Here is a 17,619-nt window from a genome sequence, read left to right on the forward strand (position 1 = left end):
ACTTGTTCTGAGAGAGGTTCCGGTTCCGAGAGAGGCTCTGGTTTTGTTTCCGGGAGTATCTGGAATGACAATCACGTCGGGTGCTGGGGAATTTTCCGGGAGAACAATGGCCAGAATCTCGTCTATGTACGAGAGATGCAATAGAGGCATATCGAAGACTTTGTCGGCCATGAGAAAAAAATGTCCCGCGCACGCAAAGTGCACACAAAGCCCTCGCTGGGAGGAGCGGCTGGAGGAGCAACATTCGAAAAATGGGATCGTTGGCTGTTCCTCATTTTTGTTTCTCTTGGGGCTGAGTTCACATGAGGGTTTTTTTTATAAAAAAATTGGGCTAGTCCAGCCAAGTGTGACCGGCCACTAGGCATAAAAACTTGTGTTGATTTTTTAAAAAAAGTATTGCGCTGCTGTATAACTTGGTTAAGTTACTTTTATTTAATGAAACACCTCTTATGGCCGATCACCCAAATTTGGGGCTGCTGGGCACTTTAATAATTTATAAGCTTATGAAGGGTCAACCAGCCAGCTAAATAATAACCCTCAGCGTAAAAAAACTCAACAGCGCTCATAAGGCAGCCAGCGTAGAGAAAATTTCAGCCAGCGCAAGATAATCAGCCAGCGTGGAAACTCTACGCACAATGAAAAGCCACGCGCAAAGGGCAGCCAGCGTAAGATTTCAGCGATTGGTGAGGAGACGCCTGGCTGAAGGGTGTGCATAGGGAAGAGACATGCAAAGAGGCACTAGAGGGTGCAATCTTCTGCAGGGAGTGCGAGACTTTGGGCAGCCACCGACGGTTAGAGGTGCCAAGAGGTGATAGGGTGTGTCCCTTCACCAAGGGGTGTGTGCCCCTTCACCAAGGAAGGCAACACATGAAGAGGCATGCGTGGAACGAGCACTTGCTACCGGGCCACGCTTGTAGAGAATCAGCAAGCATGTGAGCCCAAGCTTCGGGTAAGAGATGCATGTCATCTTTCTGCAAGGCAATGTTTGCTTCGGGAGCTGGTAAGGTTAAGTACGCCGGCTAGTATCCATCAAGAAAGCCCACCTTTCTTCTGCTTCCATACAACTGCGGGAAGGGCGGGAGAGGGGAGCGGCGAGGGTGAGAGGCTCACAACCTTCGGGTCTCGGGAAAAAATTGCTTTGATACCATTGTAAGGATTCTAGGTGCTAATCCTTAATTAAGTACTTAAACTCATGATTAAGACTTAAGAAATTGAAACTGAACTTAGAACAAGACTTAGAAGACTCTGTGTTTGATTGATTGAATGTGTGATACAAGGGCTCCTTATATAGGAGACGAAGAGACATAAATGAAAAGACACGTTTCTTGGTGAAGAGACATGACTTTAGATGTAAAGACACATCCTTTCGGCGAAGAGCTGCAACCATTGGGCGAAGAGTCGCACCCGTAGAGCGAAGGGGTGTGATCAGTTGTCGAAGGAGTGTGGCTTTTGGCGAAGAGACACGTCCTTTGGGCGAAGGGGTGTGACCATCCAAGCGCAGGGGTCCTCCTTGGCATGGCACTTCGCGTATCTGCAACTAGGAGTAGATGTATTGCTGTTAACATAGTCACAATCGTGACACCGAATGTATTGCAGCTTTACCTTGAGGCTTTTGGGTTACAACCTACGTAGCCCCAACCTAACGTGTTCAAAATAGGGGTCATGATGGAGCTAGCACATCAAATGTACATACTGATTCGGTGCAATAGAAGTGGGCACTGCTCTACAAATGCTAAAGGTATCATGCTCACTTCTATCGTAGATGAAATGACAAAAGTATGAAGGTCTCATTAAGTCATTTGTATCTATGTTTCATGACCTTTCCCGCGGATACATATGATGATAAAAGGGTGGTAATCACATTAAATCATCTATGGCATGTATATCTGGCATGCAATCAAGGACGTTTGCGATTTCAAGAGGGGGGTGTGTCACGAGGCTGTGGCAACCACTAACTAGTTGGCACTGAAATCCGAGCAGTAAAAGGGTGTCTAGGCTCATTTCAAAGTCATTTAGGCCCCTCGCTACACTTATAAGTTGGTGGGTACCAGGAAATTAACTCAAAAGAGGCAAATTGGACACTTGTTGCCTCCAGAGCAATCTGTCAGCTTGCATGAAGAGGGGGCGCCCAAATTTGTGAGATAAGGCTGTGGGAGTAGTGGGTGCAAGTGATCATAGCTTTAGTGGAAAGCTTGCCTTCTCCCTTGCTCTATGTAGCACGATGATTCCGCTCTCATGCATCTCTCTCCCCCTTTGAATACGAAAACCTGATGTCCCGCTCGAGGGCTTTTCATCTGTATGTACAGTTGTGTGGGTTCGTGCGCGATTGCCGAGGCAAGAGCCTCTTGCATAGGTACTGGATTACCTAGTTGCTAATCCCTTGCAGGTACAGGTGAATTCGGAGAGATTTCACGCGAGAAATCTCGTCCGATTCAAAGGGCAAGTAGCCCTACAGGTGCGGGAGCTCGAGGGCCTGCTACGGATGTGACCGGCACGTGAAACGGAGCCGGAAACAGTGAATTACAGCCTGCTGTATATTTTTGCAGGTTTAGGGTTTTGACCGTAATTGATCCTTAATACCCCCAGGAGCTTCGGGAAAGTGATGAGATCACTGTACAAGTGATCTGGTGCATTTTCAGGGCAGAAAACAGAGAATTCAGCGTGGTGTAGATTCTCGCCAGGTTTGGGAAAGTGTCCGTATGTGCCAGGAAAGCCACCTTTGGCATGGGGATTTTGTCTATGAAGCCTCCTACTGCGGTTATGCTACCAAAATCGGGCTAGAGTAGGCCATTTTCAGCCCGGTAAAAGTTGGACAGCTCATAGGAACTGGCAGGTTTTATCTCAAGTTTAATAAGAATAAAGAAATACCGAAAGGGGCGACAGTCTTTAGGGCCTATAGGGTGTTGTTGTCTGCTTGGTAGTGCTCTAGCTGCCGTTTGTTTGAAGTGTTAATTCCAGACACAGGTTTATTTGTGAAGTTCTTTTGTGTCTTGAAGTTCAAGTAAAATTTGTCAAGTAAAGAATGTAGACATGTAGTAGTGTTAGTGTGTATACGCGCTTCACCAGGGGCACTTTTCTCCCACTGGGTTTTTCCCCCTGGACATCCGGTGTGAAAGGACACCTTATCTCTTAGGGTTTCATATAAGCTTTGTAGCTCTGAGTTTGTATATACACTATTATTCCAATACAGAGAGATAGACTACAGAGATCTCGTACACAAGCTCTGTGTCTTCTCCTTCTCCATCTTCTTCCTACTCTGAGTTGCTGTCTTCCTTCTGTTTCCTGTTTCATCATCTTCAACAATTGGTATCAGAGCTTGGTGATTTCCAGAGCCTCTACTTGCGTTTTCGCGTCCGCGCGCGCAATCGCAATTTTCAGGCAGTTTTCGGAAAATTTGCTCGTGGGAGCATCCTCGATGTTCCGGGAGTATTCTGAGTAGGTGACCTGGGGTTTTACCCCCCTTTCGAAGCCGTTCGAGCCCTCAGAATTTTGTTCTGAGCAGCGTAGCAAAAGTTACTTTTCGGAGGCGTTTAGATCAAGAGGGTGTGCTTTTTGACAGATTTTCTTGAGGTAAATAGTTCTTTTGGGAAGCAGCTTGTCTTAGCTTTGTGCTGAGATTTTGTGTAGAGTTTTGCTTGCATTGGAGAGGAGATTTGTGAATCTCTTGGAGGTTCTTTTGCTCTCTTGTGTGCATCCACAGTATGGCTCAATCTACGGAGAAAGAGATTTTTGGTGCGTTTACATCCGAAGACAAATTGGATGGTACCAACTATTCTCTTTGGTCTTTTATGGCCAAAAATGTTTTGGTTGGTAAAGGATTGTGGGATTATGTATCTGGAGATGAAGTTCGTCCAGGTAGCATTGCACCTGCCACGCCTGGTCGTGGTGCAGCTGTTGGTGCAGGCCCCTCACAAGTCACTCCAGAGCAAAAGAGATGGGATACTAAAGATACACAAGCTATGGCTGTGATTGCCTTAACCATAAAGAGGACAATCACACCACATATCAGATCTTGCAAAACTTCTGAGGATGCTTGGAACACTCTGCAAGCTATGTTCGGAGGAAGAAACGCTGCCAGAATAGAGTTTTTGAAGAAACAACTTGACAAAATACAGATGGACGAAGGTGACGATATTGTTGAGCATCTTACAAAAATCAGGGATCTTAAAGAGTAATTGCTTAGCATTGATGAAGTGATTCCAGAGAAGGACTTGGTTTCCAAAACACTCAATTCACTACCACCATCTTATCTGACTTTTCAGACTTCTTTGACTCTGTCTTTGCGAGCTAATCCTGAGCCTCTTCATTTTGAAGAGTTAGTGGCTTTGCTATTGCAGGAGGATCAATCACGTAAGAACAAGTTTTTACAGGTGGATGGTATGGATCATGCTCTTGTTGTACAGAACAAAAACAAGGGTAAAGAGAGTGCTCATCACTCCAAGTCTAGTGCAGGACAATCTTCAGAGAAGTCTAAAGGTGATTCCGACAAGTCCAAGAAGAAAGGTAAATGTCACTACTGCAAAAAACCTGGTCACTACATTAGTGAGTGTAAAAAGCGAATTGCTAAAGAAAAGAAGAAAGAGTCAAGTTTGGTTGTTTCAGCTTCTGGTGATTCTTCTACAGCTAAAGAAGAGTCTGCAAACTTTGTGCAGGATTCTTATGCTTTTGTAGTATGTTCAGATTTTTCTGCTTACAGTGTTGACAAGACACAAATGATTTGGTACTTTGATAGTGGTGCATCCAGGCATATTACTTCAAGGAAGGATTTGTTTTGTTCATTGGATGCAGCTCCAGCAGGAAAGAAGGTGACATGTGCAAATAATGCTTCTTATCCAACCAAAGGCGTTGGTAAGATTTTGATTACCATTTCAGATGGTTCAGATTTATGCTTGCTAGATGTCTTATATGTTCCAGGGATCAAGAAGAATTTGTTGTCTGTATCCTCTCTTGCAAAAAATGGTCTTCGGGTCATTTTTGAGGATGACAGATGTGTTGTACGAGATCGAGAGAATGGTTATTCTCTTATCACTACAGGTACGCTGGAAAATGGACTATTTGTGCTAGATCGTTATGAAAAGCAGATTCAGGTATGTATTGCAGAAACAACGACTCAGGCCATGCAGGATGCTGAGTTGTGGCATGCTAGATTTGGACATGTTAGTTATGGCAGTTTGATGACTTTACAACGTCATAATATGGTGCATGATTTGTCTTTATTGGAGATGCCACCAAGACATGTATGGGAAGGTTGCGTTCTTGGAAAGATGCACGGATTTGCATTTTCGCAGGATGGTTCAGTTAGAGCGACACGAAAGTTGTAGCTTGTACACAGTGATGTATGTGGTCCTATGAGGACGCCATCTATAGGAAACAACCTTTATTTTGTGACCTTCATTGATGACTTTTCCAGGTTTTGTTGGGTGTATCCACTCAAAGCAAAGTCAGATGTGTTTGCAGTTTTTCAACTTTATGTCGCGATGGTTGAAAATGAAACAGGTTGCAAAGTACAGACTCTTCGTACTGATCGAGGAGGTGAATCCATGTCAGGTGCATTTAAGGATTTTTTGGGAAAGAAAGGCATTAAACACCAATGCACTATGCCATACACACCACAACAGAATGGTGTTGCAGAAAGGAAGAACAGGTCTGTAATAGAGACGGCTAGATGTATGCTCAAGGCTAAGAGTTTGCCTCATAAGCTATGGATGGAGGCAGTTGCTTGTGCAACACATGTTTTGAACAGGTGTCTTACTCGTGCCTTGAAGACCATTACTCCATTTGAAGCTTGGTATGACAGAAAACCTTCAGTCAGTTATCTTCGTGTTTTTGGTTGTCTTGCTTATGCTCACATCCCTCAGCAGTTACGTGGGAAGCTTGATGATAAGGCAATCAAATGTATATTTGTGGGGTACAGTAGTGGAAGTAAAGGTTATAGACTTTACAATCCTGCTACAAACAAGATTTTTGAAAGTCGTGTTTTATTTTTTGCAGAAACTACTGCTCAACCTATGGTTGCTTTTGATGTACCGCATATGCAGACACATGATGTATTTGAAGGTTTGCTTCCTTCTTTTGTGGAGAATCAAGAATCACAACAGGTTGATAATCTTGATCAATCTTTTGATCAGCATGTGACACCTCATGATGTAGAGGAAATTGTGCGTGAAGAGCAAGTTCTCAGAGAAGAAAGAACCTTGCCTAAATGGGTTCAGAAAACTTTGCAGGATAGCAAGTTGGATGCACCGTTGCCACGAAAAACACGTGCTGGTACTACTTTTGGTAGAGAGCAAGTAGATTTGGCTTGCTTTAGCACTCTTTGTGATGCAGATGAGCCTGATTCATTTGAACAAGCTTTAGAGTGTGTTCAGTGGAAAGATGCTATGCAGCAAGAAATTGATTCTATTCATAAGAATCATACATGGGATCTAGTGGACTTGCCTACAGGTAAAAAGCCTATTGGTACAAAGTCGGTTTTTAAGGTAAAAAGGAAACAAGATGGTACTGTTGACAGGTACAAAGCAAGGCTTGTGGCAAAAGGCTATGCGCAACAGAAAGGCATAGATTATGATGAAACCTTTGCTCCTACTTCTCGTGCGTCCACAGTTAGATCACTAGTTGCAATTGTTGCTCATCATGGTTGGAAAGTGCATTAGTTGGATATTAAAACTGCTTTTTTGAATGGTGATTTGCAGGAAGAAGTTTATGTAAGTCAACCAAGCGGTTTTGTTGTAAAAGGTCAAGAGCAAAAGGTATGTAGATTGCGTAAAGCTTTGTATGGTCTCAAACAGGCTCCAAGAGCATGGTATGAGAAGATACATACTTATTTGATTGGCCAGGGATTTCAGAATAGTCCAACAGAAAGTACTTTGTATGTCAAAAAGAGAGATGGAGTTCTCATTATGCTAACACTTTATGTGGATGATATGCTTATTACAGGCAATAATGCAAATGAAATTGAAGCGTTTAAAGATGCTTTGAGAAAAACCTTTGAGATGTTTGATCTTGGTTTGCTACATTATTACTTGGGTATTCAGTTTGTGCAATCAGAGGATGGCATATACATGTTGCAGGCAAAATATTTGCATAAAATTTTGGACAAGTTTGGTATGAAAAATTGTAAGCCAATCTCTACACCCGTAGAAACTGGATCAAAGTTGAGCATGCATGATGCTAGAGAACCTTTTGATGTACATACTTATGCAGCAGCGGTTGGTTGCTTGATATATTTGGCAGGCAACACTCGTCCAGACATTCAATTTGGGGTTTCACAAGCAAGCAGATTTATGCACAGCTCAGGTATGCATCATTGGCAGGCTGTGAAGCACATACTTCGTTACCTTTCAGGTACCCCTAATCTTGCCATGTTCTTTCCAAGGGGGGATATGTATGGAAAGCACAGTTCTATGCAGCTTCTTGGTTACAGCGATTCAGATTGGGCTGGTGATTTTGACACACGACATTCCACAAGTGGCAATTGTTTTTTCTTGGGAAATGCATGTTTATCTTGGCTAAGCAAGAAGCAACCCACAGTGGCTACATCAACTTGTGAAGCTGAGTACAGGGCAGCTTTCACGGCAACAGTTGATTGTGTATGGATACGCAGGTTATTGACAGATCTTTGTGAGTGTCAACAGGCACCTACTACCATTTTCACTGACAGTCAGAGTGCTATGGCAGTTGCAAAGAATCCAGTATTTCATGCAAGAACAAAGCACATAGAGGTTCACTACCACTATGTCAGGAAAAGGCTACATGCAGGGGAGATCACACTAACTTACTGTCCTACACAGGATAACATTGCAGATCTATTTACGAAGGCGTTATCACGAGAAAAGTTTGTAGCTTTCCGAAAAGCTTTGGGCTTACTCTCATACACATGATGATCTGCTACCTTGTACGGATTCACACTATCACTACAGGGGGGATTTGTAGACATGTAGTAGTGTTAGTGTGTATACGCGCTTCACCAGGGGCACTTTTCTCCCACTGGTTTTTCCCCCTGGACATCCGGTGTGAAAGGACACCTTATCTCTTAGGGTTTCATATAAGCTTTGTAGTTCTGAGTTTGTATATACACTATTATTCCAATACAGAGAGATAGACTACAGAGATCTCGTACACAAGCTCTGTGTCTTCTCCTTCTCCATCTTCTTCCTACTTTGAGTTGTTGTCTTCCTACTGTTTCCTGTTTCATCATCTTCAACAAAGAATCGGGTGAAAGCTAAAGTCTACTGCCCTATGGGACGGTTTCAGACCCAACGACCAAAACCTGCAAAATCGTGATAATAATAAAACTTCTTGCTTGCTTATGACTCCAATATCACTTATACACATGAAGCACCTCAAACATACAAGCATATTCAATGACATGCTAGTTGCCACTACATTGATGACTTTGCCTTGTATATACACCTGCTTGCTAAAGCATGCTTAAAAGTCCACAAGAAGAGCTCTCGCATACGCTAAGATCACTATATGTCATATCCATGTGTACAAATGCTATGGGGTGTTCAAAATGCTCGCAACAGCGTCGAAAATTCAAATCTTCTTGTATGGAGGATAATCTAGTCTGTCAAGTGGTGGTACTCTGGGATCTAGTGTTATTTATCAAAAATTTGTGAGAGAGATGTCATGAATAGCAAGGTCACAGACATACATCTTACCCTTGCAGTCCCACCTCCATCAACAGTAGCGATTACCCTCAACTCTCACGTTATCATCAATTGTGTTCTTTGTGGGTGCCAAACTTCAAATCAAACTATGTTTATTTTGTGCTGAAAGTAAAGACTACCTCTCCCGGGAAGGGAATCCCCGAAGTTGTGTGTATCCAGTTTGCTAAAAAAGGTAGCTCTATCAGCATACAAAGGTGAAAGCCCAGTTTGTGGGGATTTTGATTATTCCCACTTTGCTGACACAAGCTTTACTCTCCCCTCTCTCACACTTTTTAAGGAGATACCTCTCTCCAGTAATGGGGCTTTTCAAGTACATCTCCTCACATTCGTGGCCAACCTAGCGTATTGGCAAGTGTAATCAGCAAGGTAAGGACAATGCACTAGGATATTTTGCAACAAAACCAACCCACGACTTCTTAATCAAATAAGAAAGATAAAGGTTGGGAGAGAGAATGACACTGGGACCCAAAAGTGCTCTTGCCTATTTGCAACCTCCTTAAAGTTGGAGAAGGTTAGTGCCTTCTACATAGTTCTAGTTCTTTTGTTTTTGGCAAGTGAGCTCTGATGTAGTTGCCTGACATTCCAACTGATAATGCCCAGCTTCCGCATGAAGCATCAATATCTTTCTTTGTACTGCTGTCCAAAATAAAGTACAATGAACGTCGGGTTGATGTAATTCAATGTGTGCATATGTGGGATGTGCGTTGAGGTAGGAGCATACATTGGTACATAGTTCAGAGGACATGAGAATGCATTTTGACATGTGACATTTGCTTCTCTATTTCTGTGTGCTGCAGCTTCTACAACACCTCGATATGCTTGGAGTGAATTTGAAAAGCCCCCAAGTTGGAGTTATGCAGTAGATTATGGTGGCGGAAAGAGTGGGCCCCTAAGCCCCAGTTTTAATTTCTGTCTAGAAGCTCAGGATAGTTCTAAGGTTAAGTTTCTTTTGTCATGGTTGGGAGAGCCCTTTGTTTGTTTGAGTCTCTGAACTGAGCTTGGTGACCATGTAGCTTATTGCTTCATATTACCATCATTTAGTAGTTCAAAGACAGGTCTGTCATCTACACCTTTTTGTTTTGTCTGTTGCTGTTCGTGTGGATATCAAAAAGACCCGGTTTTTTATATTTCCTCTGCCATCGATTCTCCAGGTGAGGAACCCCTTCGAAGGGCCGGAAGTGATTGCTATCACAAACTACATCGATGTTGGTTTCGAGTTCCAACAAAGGCATGTCTATCAGTATCGAAACATTGTTTAGCAGCTGGTTGTTTTGGATGTTTTTTGTTACACAAATGTGTAATTTGTTATCCATATGAGAAGCCAGCCTTGCAGAAAGTGCTAAAGATTCAGAAACAGTAGGGCATGAGACACCGGCTATGCAGATAGGGGCCTCCTGGCAAGCAAATAAGAACATTCTTCTTAAGGTAACTTTTAATTACCTCATGAAGCTGAACACTTTGCTCAGCAGACTTTGTCTATGTGTTTGATTTAGTTTGAACGCTCTAGACCAAAGAGTGTTGGAAGTTTCGGCGAAAGTGCACTCCTTTTTGGGACATTTACCCTTCCGCCTCCACGTACCGCAGGTCGGTTGGCTACGACTCTCACCCGTTCTTCCAACATTCTTTGGTCTAGAGCGTTCGAACTAAATCAAACACATACACAAAGTGTGGGTTCTATTCGCACGAAACCTCAGAACGGGCGCTCAGCAGACTTTAACATGAACATAACCTTGTAGGGAAAGCTAGGAACTACCAGTTCTGCATTTGCGCTCTTGCTCAAGTCCTGGTGGGATCCTTCCTTCACAATGTCATTCTCAGGTATAGCTTCAAAATTTCATATGATTTCAAAGCTCTTGATGACTCTGCTAAACATTTCATCGTATGGATGACATCTTTTGTTTTTGCATTTGGTGTGTTTTGACTTGGGCGTTCAGCCATGCGTGATCACTTGTGCAAGGACACCACGTTTGGTTTTGGGGTCCAAGTCGAAAACTTCGGGGGTGCCAGGTGTGTTTTTGTTAATTACAAATACCTGTGTTTCACGACCTTTGGACAAAAACTTGGGATTGCTTTAAAACAGTTAACATGATTGACCTGGAGATTTTGTGGCAGGTACGAAAGGGCGGATCCAACTTATGTAATGGTAATTCCTACCAAACAGGATGTTGTGAAGGAAATGATGGAGAAGAATCCTAATGTTAGGCCAATGTTGAGCACAAATGTAATGGCAGGTAATAGTAGGGGGCTTCCAGCCGAATTTCGGCCACGATACTCTGTTCTTTAGAATTATAGGCTACTCTGATACATATATGTAACCATGGCCATTTTTATTTTTGCCTATGAACAAAACTTGCAATTGTTATTTTCATTCTACAGCATTCTTGGTTAATTCAATCTACATAGATAGGATATTATAGAAGGGTGTATCTGGGTTTCCCTTGTTATTACCTTTAAAATGAAGAGAGTCTTAGTTTAGTGGACAGTTTTCTCCTTGTAGCTGTGAAATGTGATTAAACTTAATAATTTAGTAGCTTTTATCATGAAAATGCCATGTGGAATGAGCTCATGAACTCCGTGCAAATTGAGGCTGTTAATCTTGTGGTGTTGGAGGCTATGTAAAGTGCATTGTGGTCTTGGATGGGATGGTATCCAGACCTAGTATTGGTCATGCCAGGTCTTCAAGAGGGATCCAGAGACGGAGGAGCACAGATGTACAATGTACTATGGCAGTTTGAGGATCAGATGTTTTGGGATTTTTTCTTGGAACTCTGCAGGGATGTCAAACCGTTAATTCTACGGGAGAGGAGCCCTACTAGCCAGGCCCGTCCAGACATAGTTTCGACCACTGACTTGTCCATGGCTTCATGCCCAAGTATGAGTACGGCTGCTAAGGTCACATCTTCTAGAGGCTTCATGCTGGACAGAGCAGTGGTGTTCAACCGGACAAGATACCCTCACCCACCTGGAGACCTGTACACCCCAATCATAGGCAGATTGGAGCTATCATTGAGCATCATGAGAGGAAAGGCAGCTCAATCTGTAGATATACATCTGTCATGAAAGGGAGTTTTGGGGAGAGCTTTTAAATAATATTTTGTTTATTGGGATCATGGATGTACTTTTAAATAGGCAGTTTTAAGCCTTTTAGCATTAGAGTGATTGGTCTATTTTCCTTCCTTAAATTAATTTTCGTGCATGTTTTGTATTGGTTTCGCAGGAACATTGGCGTCTTTGCAACACTATTAGTCTGTGTGTGTGTGTGTGTGTGTGTGTGTGTGTTGAGTGATTGGTCTATTTTCCTTCCTTAAATTAATTTTCGTGCATGTTTTGTATTGGTTTCACAGGAACATTGGCGTCTTTGCAACACTATTAGTCTGTGTGTGTGTGTGTGTGTGACGAGTGGTGTGTGTGTGTGTGTGTGAGAGAGAGAGAGTGTGTGTGTGACAGAGAGGCTCGTGGGTTTCTGTGTGAGCGCGAACAGCCTGCCCTGCACGTTTACGCCCTTCAGCCCTCAGGTGTCAGTGCAGCAGCGCGCAGTGACTCTGCAGTGCTTGTGCGCGCGCGTGCGCGTGTGTGTGTAGTGTGAGCGCGCTCTCCTGCTCCATCTGCTGAGAAGCGTTTTGCCCAGCACCACTGTCAGAGACAGAGCGGCAGGGTTTGCACGACAACTGTGCCCACATTGGTTCTGTCTGGTTTTGCTGTGCTGGACCGACAGGGCAATTTGCACACAGGTTCGATTTTGAGTACAGTTTCAATCTTTGGCAGAAAATCGAAGATGTATATTGCTGTGGGCTTTCGTTGCTTCTTTCTGTGAATATGTACAGAGTTGTGGTTCGTCCGTCATTTGCAAGGTTTTCTTCGCAGTAGATTGCAGAATTTTTCTCGCTAGCCAGTTTAGTTTGAAGAAGGGGTTTTTTTATTTGATTTATGTTTGACTCGCTCTGCGTATTTAAGCGTTGGAAAGCAATGGAACCTGCGTCGGAAGCAGCCTCTGATATTAAGGCATGCTTGTACGAGGACTTTGAGGAGGCTCGACAGGCATGGAATGGTCAGGCGTCTGCCCTTGAGGTGCGCATTCCGGTACACGACCTCATGGACCCAGTTGCGCAGTACGCAATGAATGCAGTTATTCTGTTTTTCCCAGGGAAAATGCCTACTGCGCAGGATATCGGCCAATGGGTCGATTTTCTCCTTAAGCGGCAAGCTGTCCGTGGTGTCTACTTTGGGGCGCGTGGATTTTATGAAGTGTTGATCGCAGATATGGAAGCTCGAAATCTTTTGCTTGAGATGTCTCCCTTCTTTTTTAATACGCAGATGACACATGTTCTCCCGTGGGCACTCACTAAAGACTACCAGAGTCTTATTCGTCACAAATGCCCGGTGTGGGTGGAAATTGTTGATTTCCCTCGCACGCGGAGACATTTCCTGTCGTTGTTGGCTACGCAGCTTGGAAAGGTTATCTGTCCTCCAAATTTGGATGCGAATACCAATAGGTTTTGCATTCTATGGGACACGGACAAGATTACCCTTGATGGTATTATGGTTGACTCAGGTGATTCGTGGGTAGGCAAGCGTCCCTTTAAACTTAAATGGGGAAAATTTGCGAATTCATGTTTTCGATGCGGCAAATTTGGACATATGCAATTCAAATGTCCAGAGCCGGTCTTGCAACCTCCTCTCTCCTTTGTCCACCTCTATCCCTACTTTGAAACCCACAAGTGACGCCAAGCAAAGTGGAGTTTCTACTACCAAAGTGGCTTCGAATGTGGACAAAGGGAAAGGCAAGGTACAGCAAGTTACTGATCTTGGGACTGGGAGTGCTGCTAAAGGCAAAAATGTTAGACCTGTTGATGTCAATACGTGGGTGGTGCCGAAAAAAGCACTGAAGATTCGCATGCCACTTTCTTCGCGTAATTACGTTTCTTCTGTTAATGCTAACAAGAATGCATCGTTTAAGCAACTTCCTTGTAATGACAATCGCACGCTGATTGATGCATGGGATAAAGCGATGCACTCTTACAAAAAGGTACTCCTTGCTGAGGCTTCCACATCGCATGTGAACACTGTGGACTCGTTTCCTACCCTGACTCAGAGGATGGGTCCTCGTACGGAGGCAGTGGATGGAGACGTGTCTATGGGCACCTCCACTTGATTTTGATTCTTGTTGCTTTGTACATATGTTTCCAATGCAAAGTCATATTAAATGCATCTCATACAATGTGCGTGGGTTATGCAACCTTGACAAATGGCGGCTGACCTTGCACTATGTACATACATGTAGAGCAGACATAGTTGTATTGCAAGAGCACAATCAACACGAGTTTGATGGTCAATGCTCCTATTTTGCCGGATATTGGATTGCGTATGCTGGTGCGCAAGATTTCTCTAGTGTATTGATGCTGATTCGGCATGAGCTTCAGTCTGTTCTGTTATAAAATGATCCGCATGGTCGGTGGATGGTTGTACAGTGTTTGTTGAATGATCGAGTTTATGAATTTGGAGGTACATATGCATACACGGCCTCTCGGCAAAGAGCTGCTTTGTGGCAGGAAATCTCCTCTCGCCTATGGACATCGAATGCATTTCTGTGTGGAGATTTCAATAATACTCTTGGTTTGCTTGACAGTACCACAGGAAATTCGCATATGCTGCTTGCAGAGAAACACAAGATCATTTTGTTGCCTCTGCTCAAATGATTGATATATGGCGTTCTTTGTATCCTGATGCCTCTGGTTTCACCTTTTAGCATGCTGCTCACTCCTCTTATAGAGCACGATTGGATCGTTGGTATTTGCTTAATGGGCAACAGTATGAAGAATTTGTATGTAACATGAGGATAGACTATGCTCTGCAGCTATCGGATTATTATCCTCTTTTGTTGTCGTTGTATTTTGGACAATCTATTTGTGATCGGCCTCTTCACAAGAAACGTTTGTTGCATGTTAATAATGCCTATCTTACTCATGAAGTTTTTCGTCATATGGTTGCCGATATTATTCCTCCGCTGTTGGCTCATATGCATATTGATGTGGATGCTGCTTATATATATATATATATATATATATATATATATATATATGGTATCGTTTTGTCATGAGAGTACAAACTGTGATTTCTGACTATGGTAGGAAGCATATGCAGCGCATTCGGGAGAATGTTGGTGATGCGAAACAGGTTAGTCAACGATTACAACAATTGGCTGATTTCCGTCCATTGTCTGACTCAGAAATGACGGAGTTATGTGAAGCTAAAGTGTGTATTCAGCAAAAGGATAAGAGGAAGCTTGCTAAGTGGCAGACGTGTGCACGTCAACAGGCCTTTATGGATAAAGGGTGTGCTTCGAAGAATTTTTTTAAGCATTTGCATCATTTGAGAGTCTCACAGTCGATTAAGCGGGTTATGCTTCCCTCGGGTGCTTGGACTTCTTCAAAGAGGGAACTTGTTGAGGTTATGGTCTCACATTATCGTAAGGTGTTTGCTGCTCTATCTCAGCCGTCTTCAACAGCTTGTCGAGCGCGTGAATTGTTGCCTTCTTATGTTCGTCCGATCTTATCCTCGCAGGAGGCACACTGCCTTGAGGATCCTTTCTCTGTCGCTGAATTGCATGGTGCCTTGCTTGCATTGGGTCGGTGGAGATCTCCTGGTTGGGACGGACTTACTGTGGAATTTTTCCTCTCGTTCTGGGATGCTCTTAAGCAACCCCTGATCTTTATGATAAATGCGGCATGGGAAAAACAGGATCTACCAATTTCATGGAAAGAGGGCTTGCTTAAGTTGTTGCCCAAGCAAGCGCTTTGAGAGCAGTTCTCTCATTAGCGGCCCATAACTCTGATGCCGGTGATATACAAGATTTTGGCTAAAATGTTGGTCCATCGCATCAAGGACTATTTGTTTACAGGACTTCATCAGACTCAGTATGGTTTTATTCCTCGTTGTCAAATCATGGATAATTTGGCCAATCTCATGATTGGCATGGAATATGCTAAGTATACGCAACAAGATATGCTGGTCATGCAAGTTGATATTGAAAAGGTTTTTGACACTGTGCACTGGGATTTCATTGCTGCCACAATGAGAAGCCTAGGGTTTGGTCCTAAGTTGGCCAATGTGGTTCATTTCCTGTATGACTGTAGTACGTCTTCGGGAATTCTGGAAGGGGAACTGACAGAATCGTGGCCTGTTTGGTTAGGCAAGGCTGCCCTATTAGTGCTTTGCTGTATGCAATTGCTTCTCATCCTTTGTTGATGTATCTTGATCGCTTGACCTTTGCGCATCGTCTTCATGGTTTGCAGTTACCTTGGGGTTATACTTTTATTGGGCAGGCTTATGCTGATGACTCCCTATTTATGTCCCGCAATCAGCAAAACGATGTTCAAGAGATTATGAATGCTTTGGAATTGTTTGCGCTTGCGGCTGGTCTTAAAGTCAATTTCCGTAAGTCAAAGCTTCTGCGGCTTCGTTCTTGTGATTGGCATGCTCTGCTGTGGCCAGGAGAGATTGTTCTTCCAAATGTAATCACTAGGCATTTGGGTTATCCAATTGGATGGAATGTTACTCACAAGCAGAAAGTGGATTGGGTTATGGATCGCTTGAATGTTAAATTGCATTATTGGAAGCTTTCTACCTGGCCGCTACATGTTCGCCTACGAATTGTTCAGAGTATCCTCATGGCATATGTTCAGTTCTTTTTGCCATTGTTGCATTGGCCCAGGCATTGTCTTGACTCTCTCATGTCGGCCATTTTGTCTCATTTGTGGCGAACGCGTGCTCATAGAAAAGGTTTGCGCTTAATATCGATGGCAAAACTTTGTACACCAAAGCGCTTTGGGGGTTTGAATATTTGCTAGGAAGGCTATGCTTTTGCCTACACTTGTGCATCAATCTCAGCCTTGGACTCTTATGTTTGCACACTCGAGTCAGCATGTGGTTACATCCTCATTTGGTCACTGGCAATCATCCATGTGGGAGGCAGTATTTGGTAAGATGGATGATCGTATTCCTGGATGCCCGCTTTGTTCCACTTTGCTTTCTGCATGGAAACAGGTTACGATTCATCTCTCATGGAATGCTCGGAGGGAAGGAAACTCGCTTCGTGCGGAGAGCCTTCATTGGAGTCGGGTTTCTTCTCTTACTTTGGTCGATCGCTCGCCTCGCCAGGCGTATTTTCTCTCCTGCCGTGGCATTCGAGTGGTTGAGGATGTAGTGGATGCAATTGGTTTTACTTTCGAGTTTCCATTTGCCGCTCGCCGTTTTGGATTGGGCATGCACTATCGCCAATTTTGGAGAGAATTACAACAAATGTTGGCTGTTTTTTTACCTGTTTCCCCTTTGGCTGATGGTGATCGAATGTCTGACTGGAATCTTGGGGAAATGTCATTTCAAGATATCTCTGCTGGCTGGGTATATGCTCTTCTTCTGCCTCATCCATGGATTGTTGATCATTGCAATGCTATTTGGCACATGCATAAATCCGATATTTGGTGGCGTAGTATTATATCTGCAATTTGGGAAAGCCGTTTGTTGTTGAAAGAGCGGTTGTTTCTTTGGCGGTGTTTACTTGGTGTGCTCCCAGTGGGTACCTTTCTTCGGAAGCGCCGTATCCGCCCTTCATCATGTGTCCGTTGCTTATCTGCCAAGGAGGATGTTTGTCACCTCTTGTGGGAATGCAGTGTCACTCGAGAATTCCTTCGTTAGGTATCTGCGTGTATGCGGTTACGTTTTCCCTCGACGGTCTTCCATAAGCGGTTTTGGGTTTTTGGTATCTTCTCACCGGCGTTGAAGTGCTTTGCAGCCTTCTTCATGTGGGTCAGGTTTTGGGCATATTGGAGCCTGTGGCGACAGCGTAATGACTATTTGTTCCATAGCATTCACACGGATCCTCTACCTTTCTTCAAGATTTCCCTTCGGCAGTCTCTGCGGTTTGCCTTGGAAGTTGGTGATATCACGG

General features: G+C 43.6%; 1 protein-coding gene across 2 annotated transcripts in view; it reads left to right on the plus strand.

Annotated features, from left to right (window-relative positions):
* LOC147425324 (beta-galactosidase) overlaps positions 1 to 11,096 on the plus strand; it is a 79,399-nt gene extending 68,303 nt beyond the window's left edge. Inside the window, exons 8-14 of one of the 2 annotated variants that reach the window (XM_086500350.1) lie at positions 9,470 to 9,609; positions 9,686 to 9,727; positions 9,824 to 9,900; positions 9,998 to 10,097; positions 10,409 to 10,490; positions 10,607 to 10,679; positions 10,785 to 11,096. In XM_086500350.1, the coding sequence (XP_086356476.1) occupies positions 9,470 to 9,609; positions 9,686 to 9,727; positions 9,824 to 9,900; positions 9,998 to 10,097; positions 10,409 to 10,490; positions 10,607 to 10,679; positions 10,785 to 10,956 (686 nt within the window). In that variant the 3' untranslated portion in view covers positions 10,957 to 11,096. The remainder of the gene's footprint in view (positions 1 to 9,469; positions 9,610 to 9,685; positions 9,728 to 9,823; positions 9,901 to 9,997; positions 10,098 to 10,408; positions 10,491 to 10,606; positions 10,680 to 10,784) is intronic. The other variant, XM_086500351.1, reaches the window with a different exon arrangement.
* Positions 11,097 to 17,619: the final 6,523 nt, after the last annotated feature.

This window comes from Adiantum capillus-veneris, chromosome 25 (genome assembly GCF_014529385.1).
Source record: "Adiantum capillus-veneris isolate H3 chromosome 25, ASM1452938v2, whole genome shotgun sequence".
NCBI lineage: Eukaryota > Viridiplantae > Streptophyta > Polypodiopsida > Polypodiales > Pteridaceae > Adiantum > Adiantum capillus-veneris.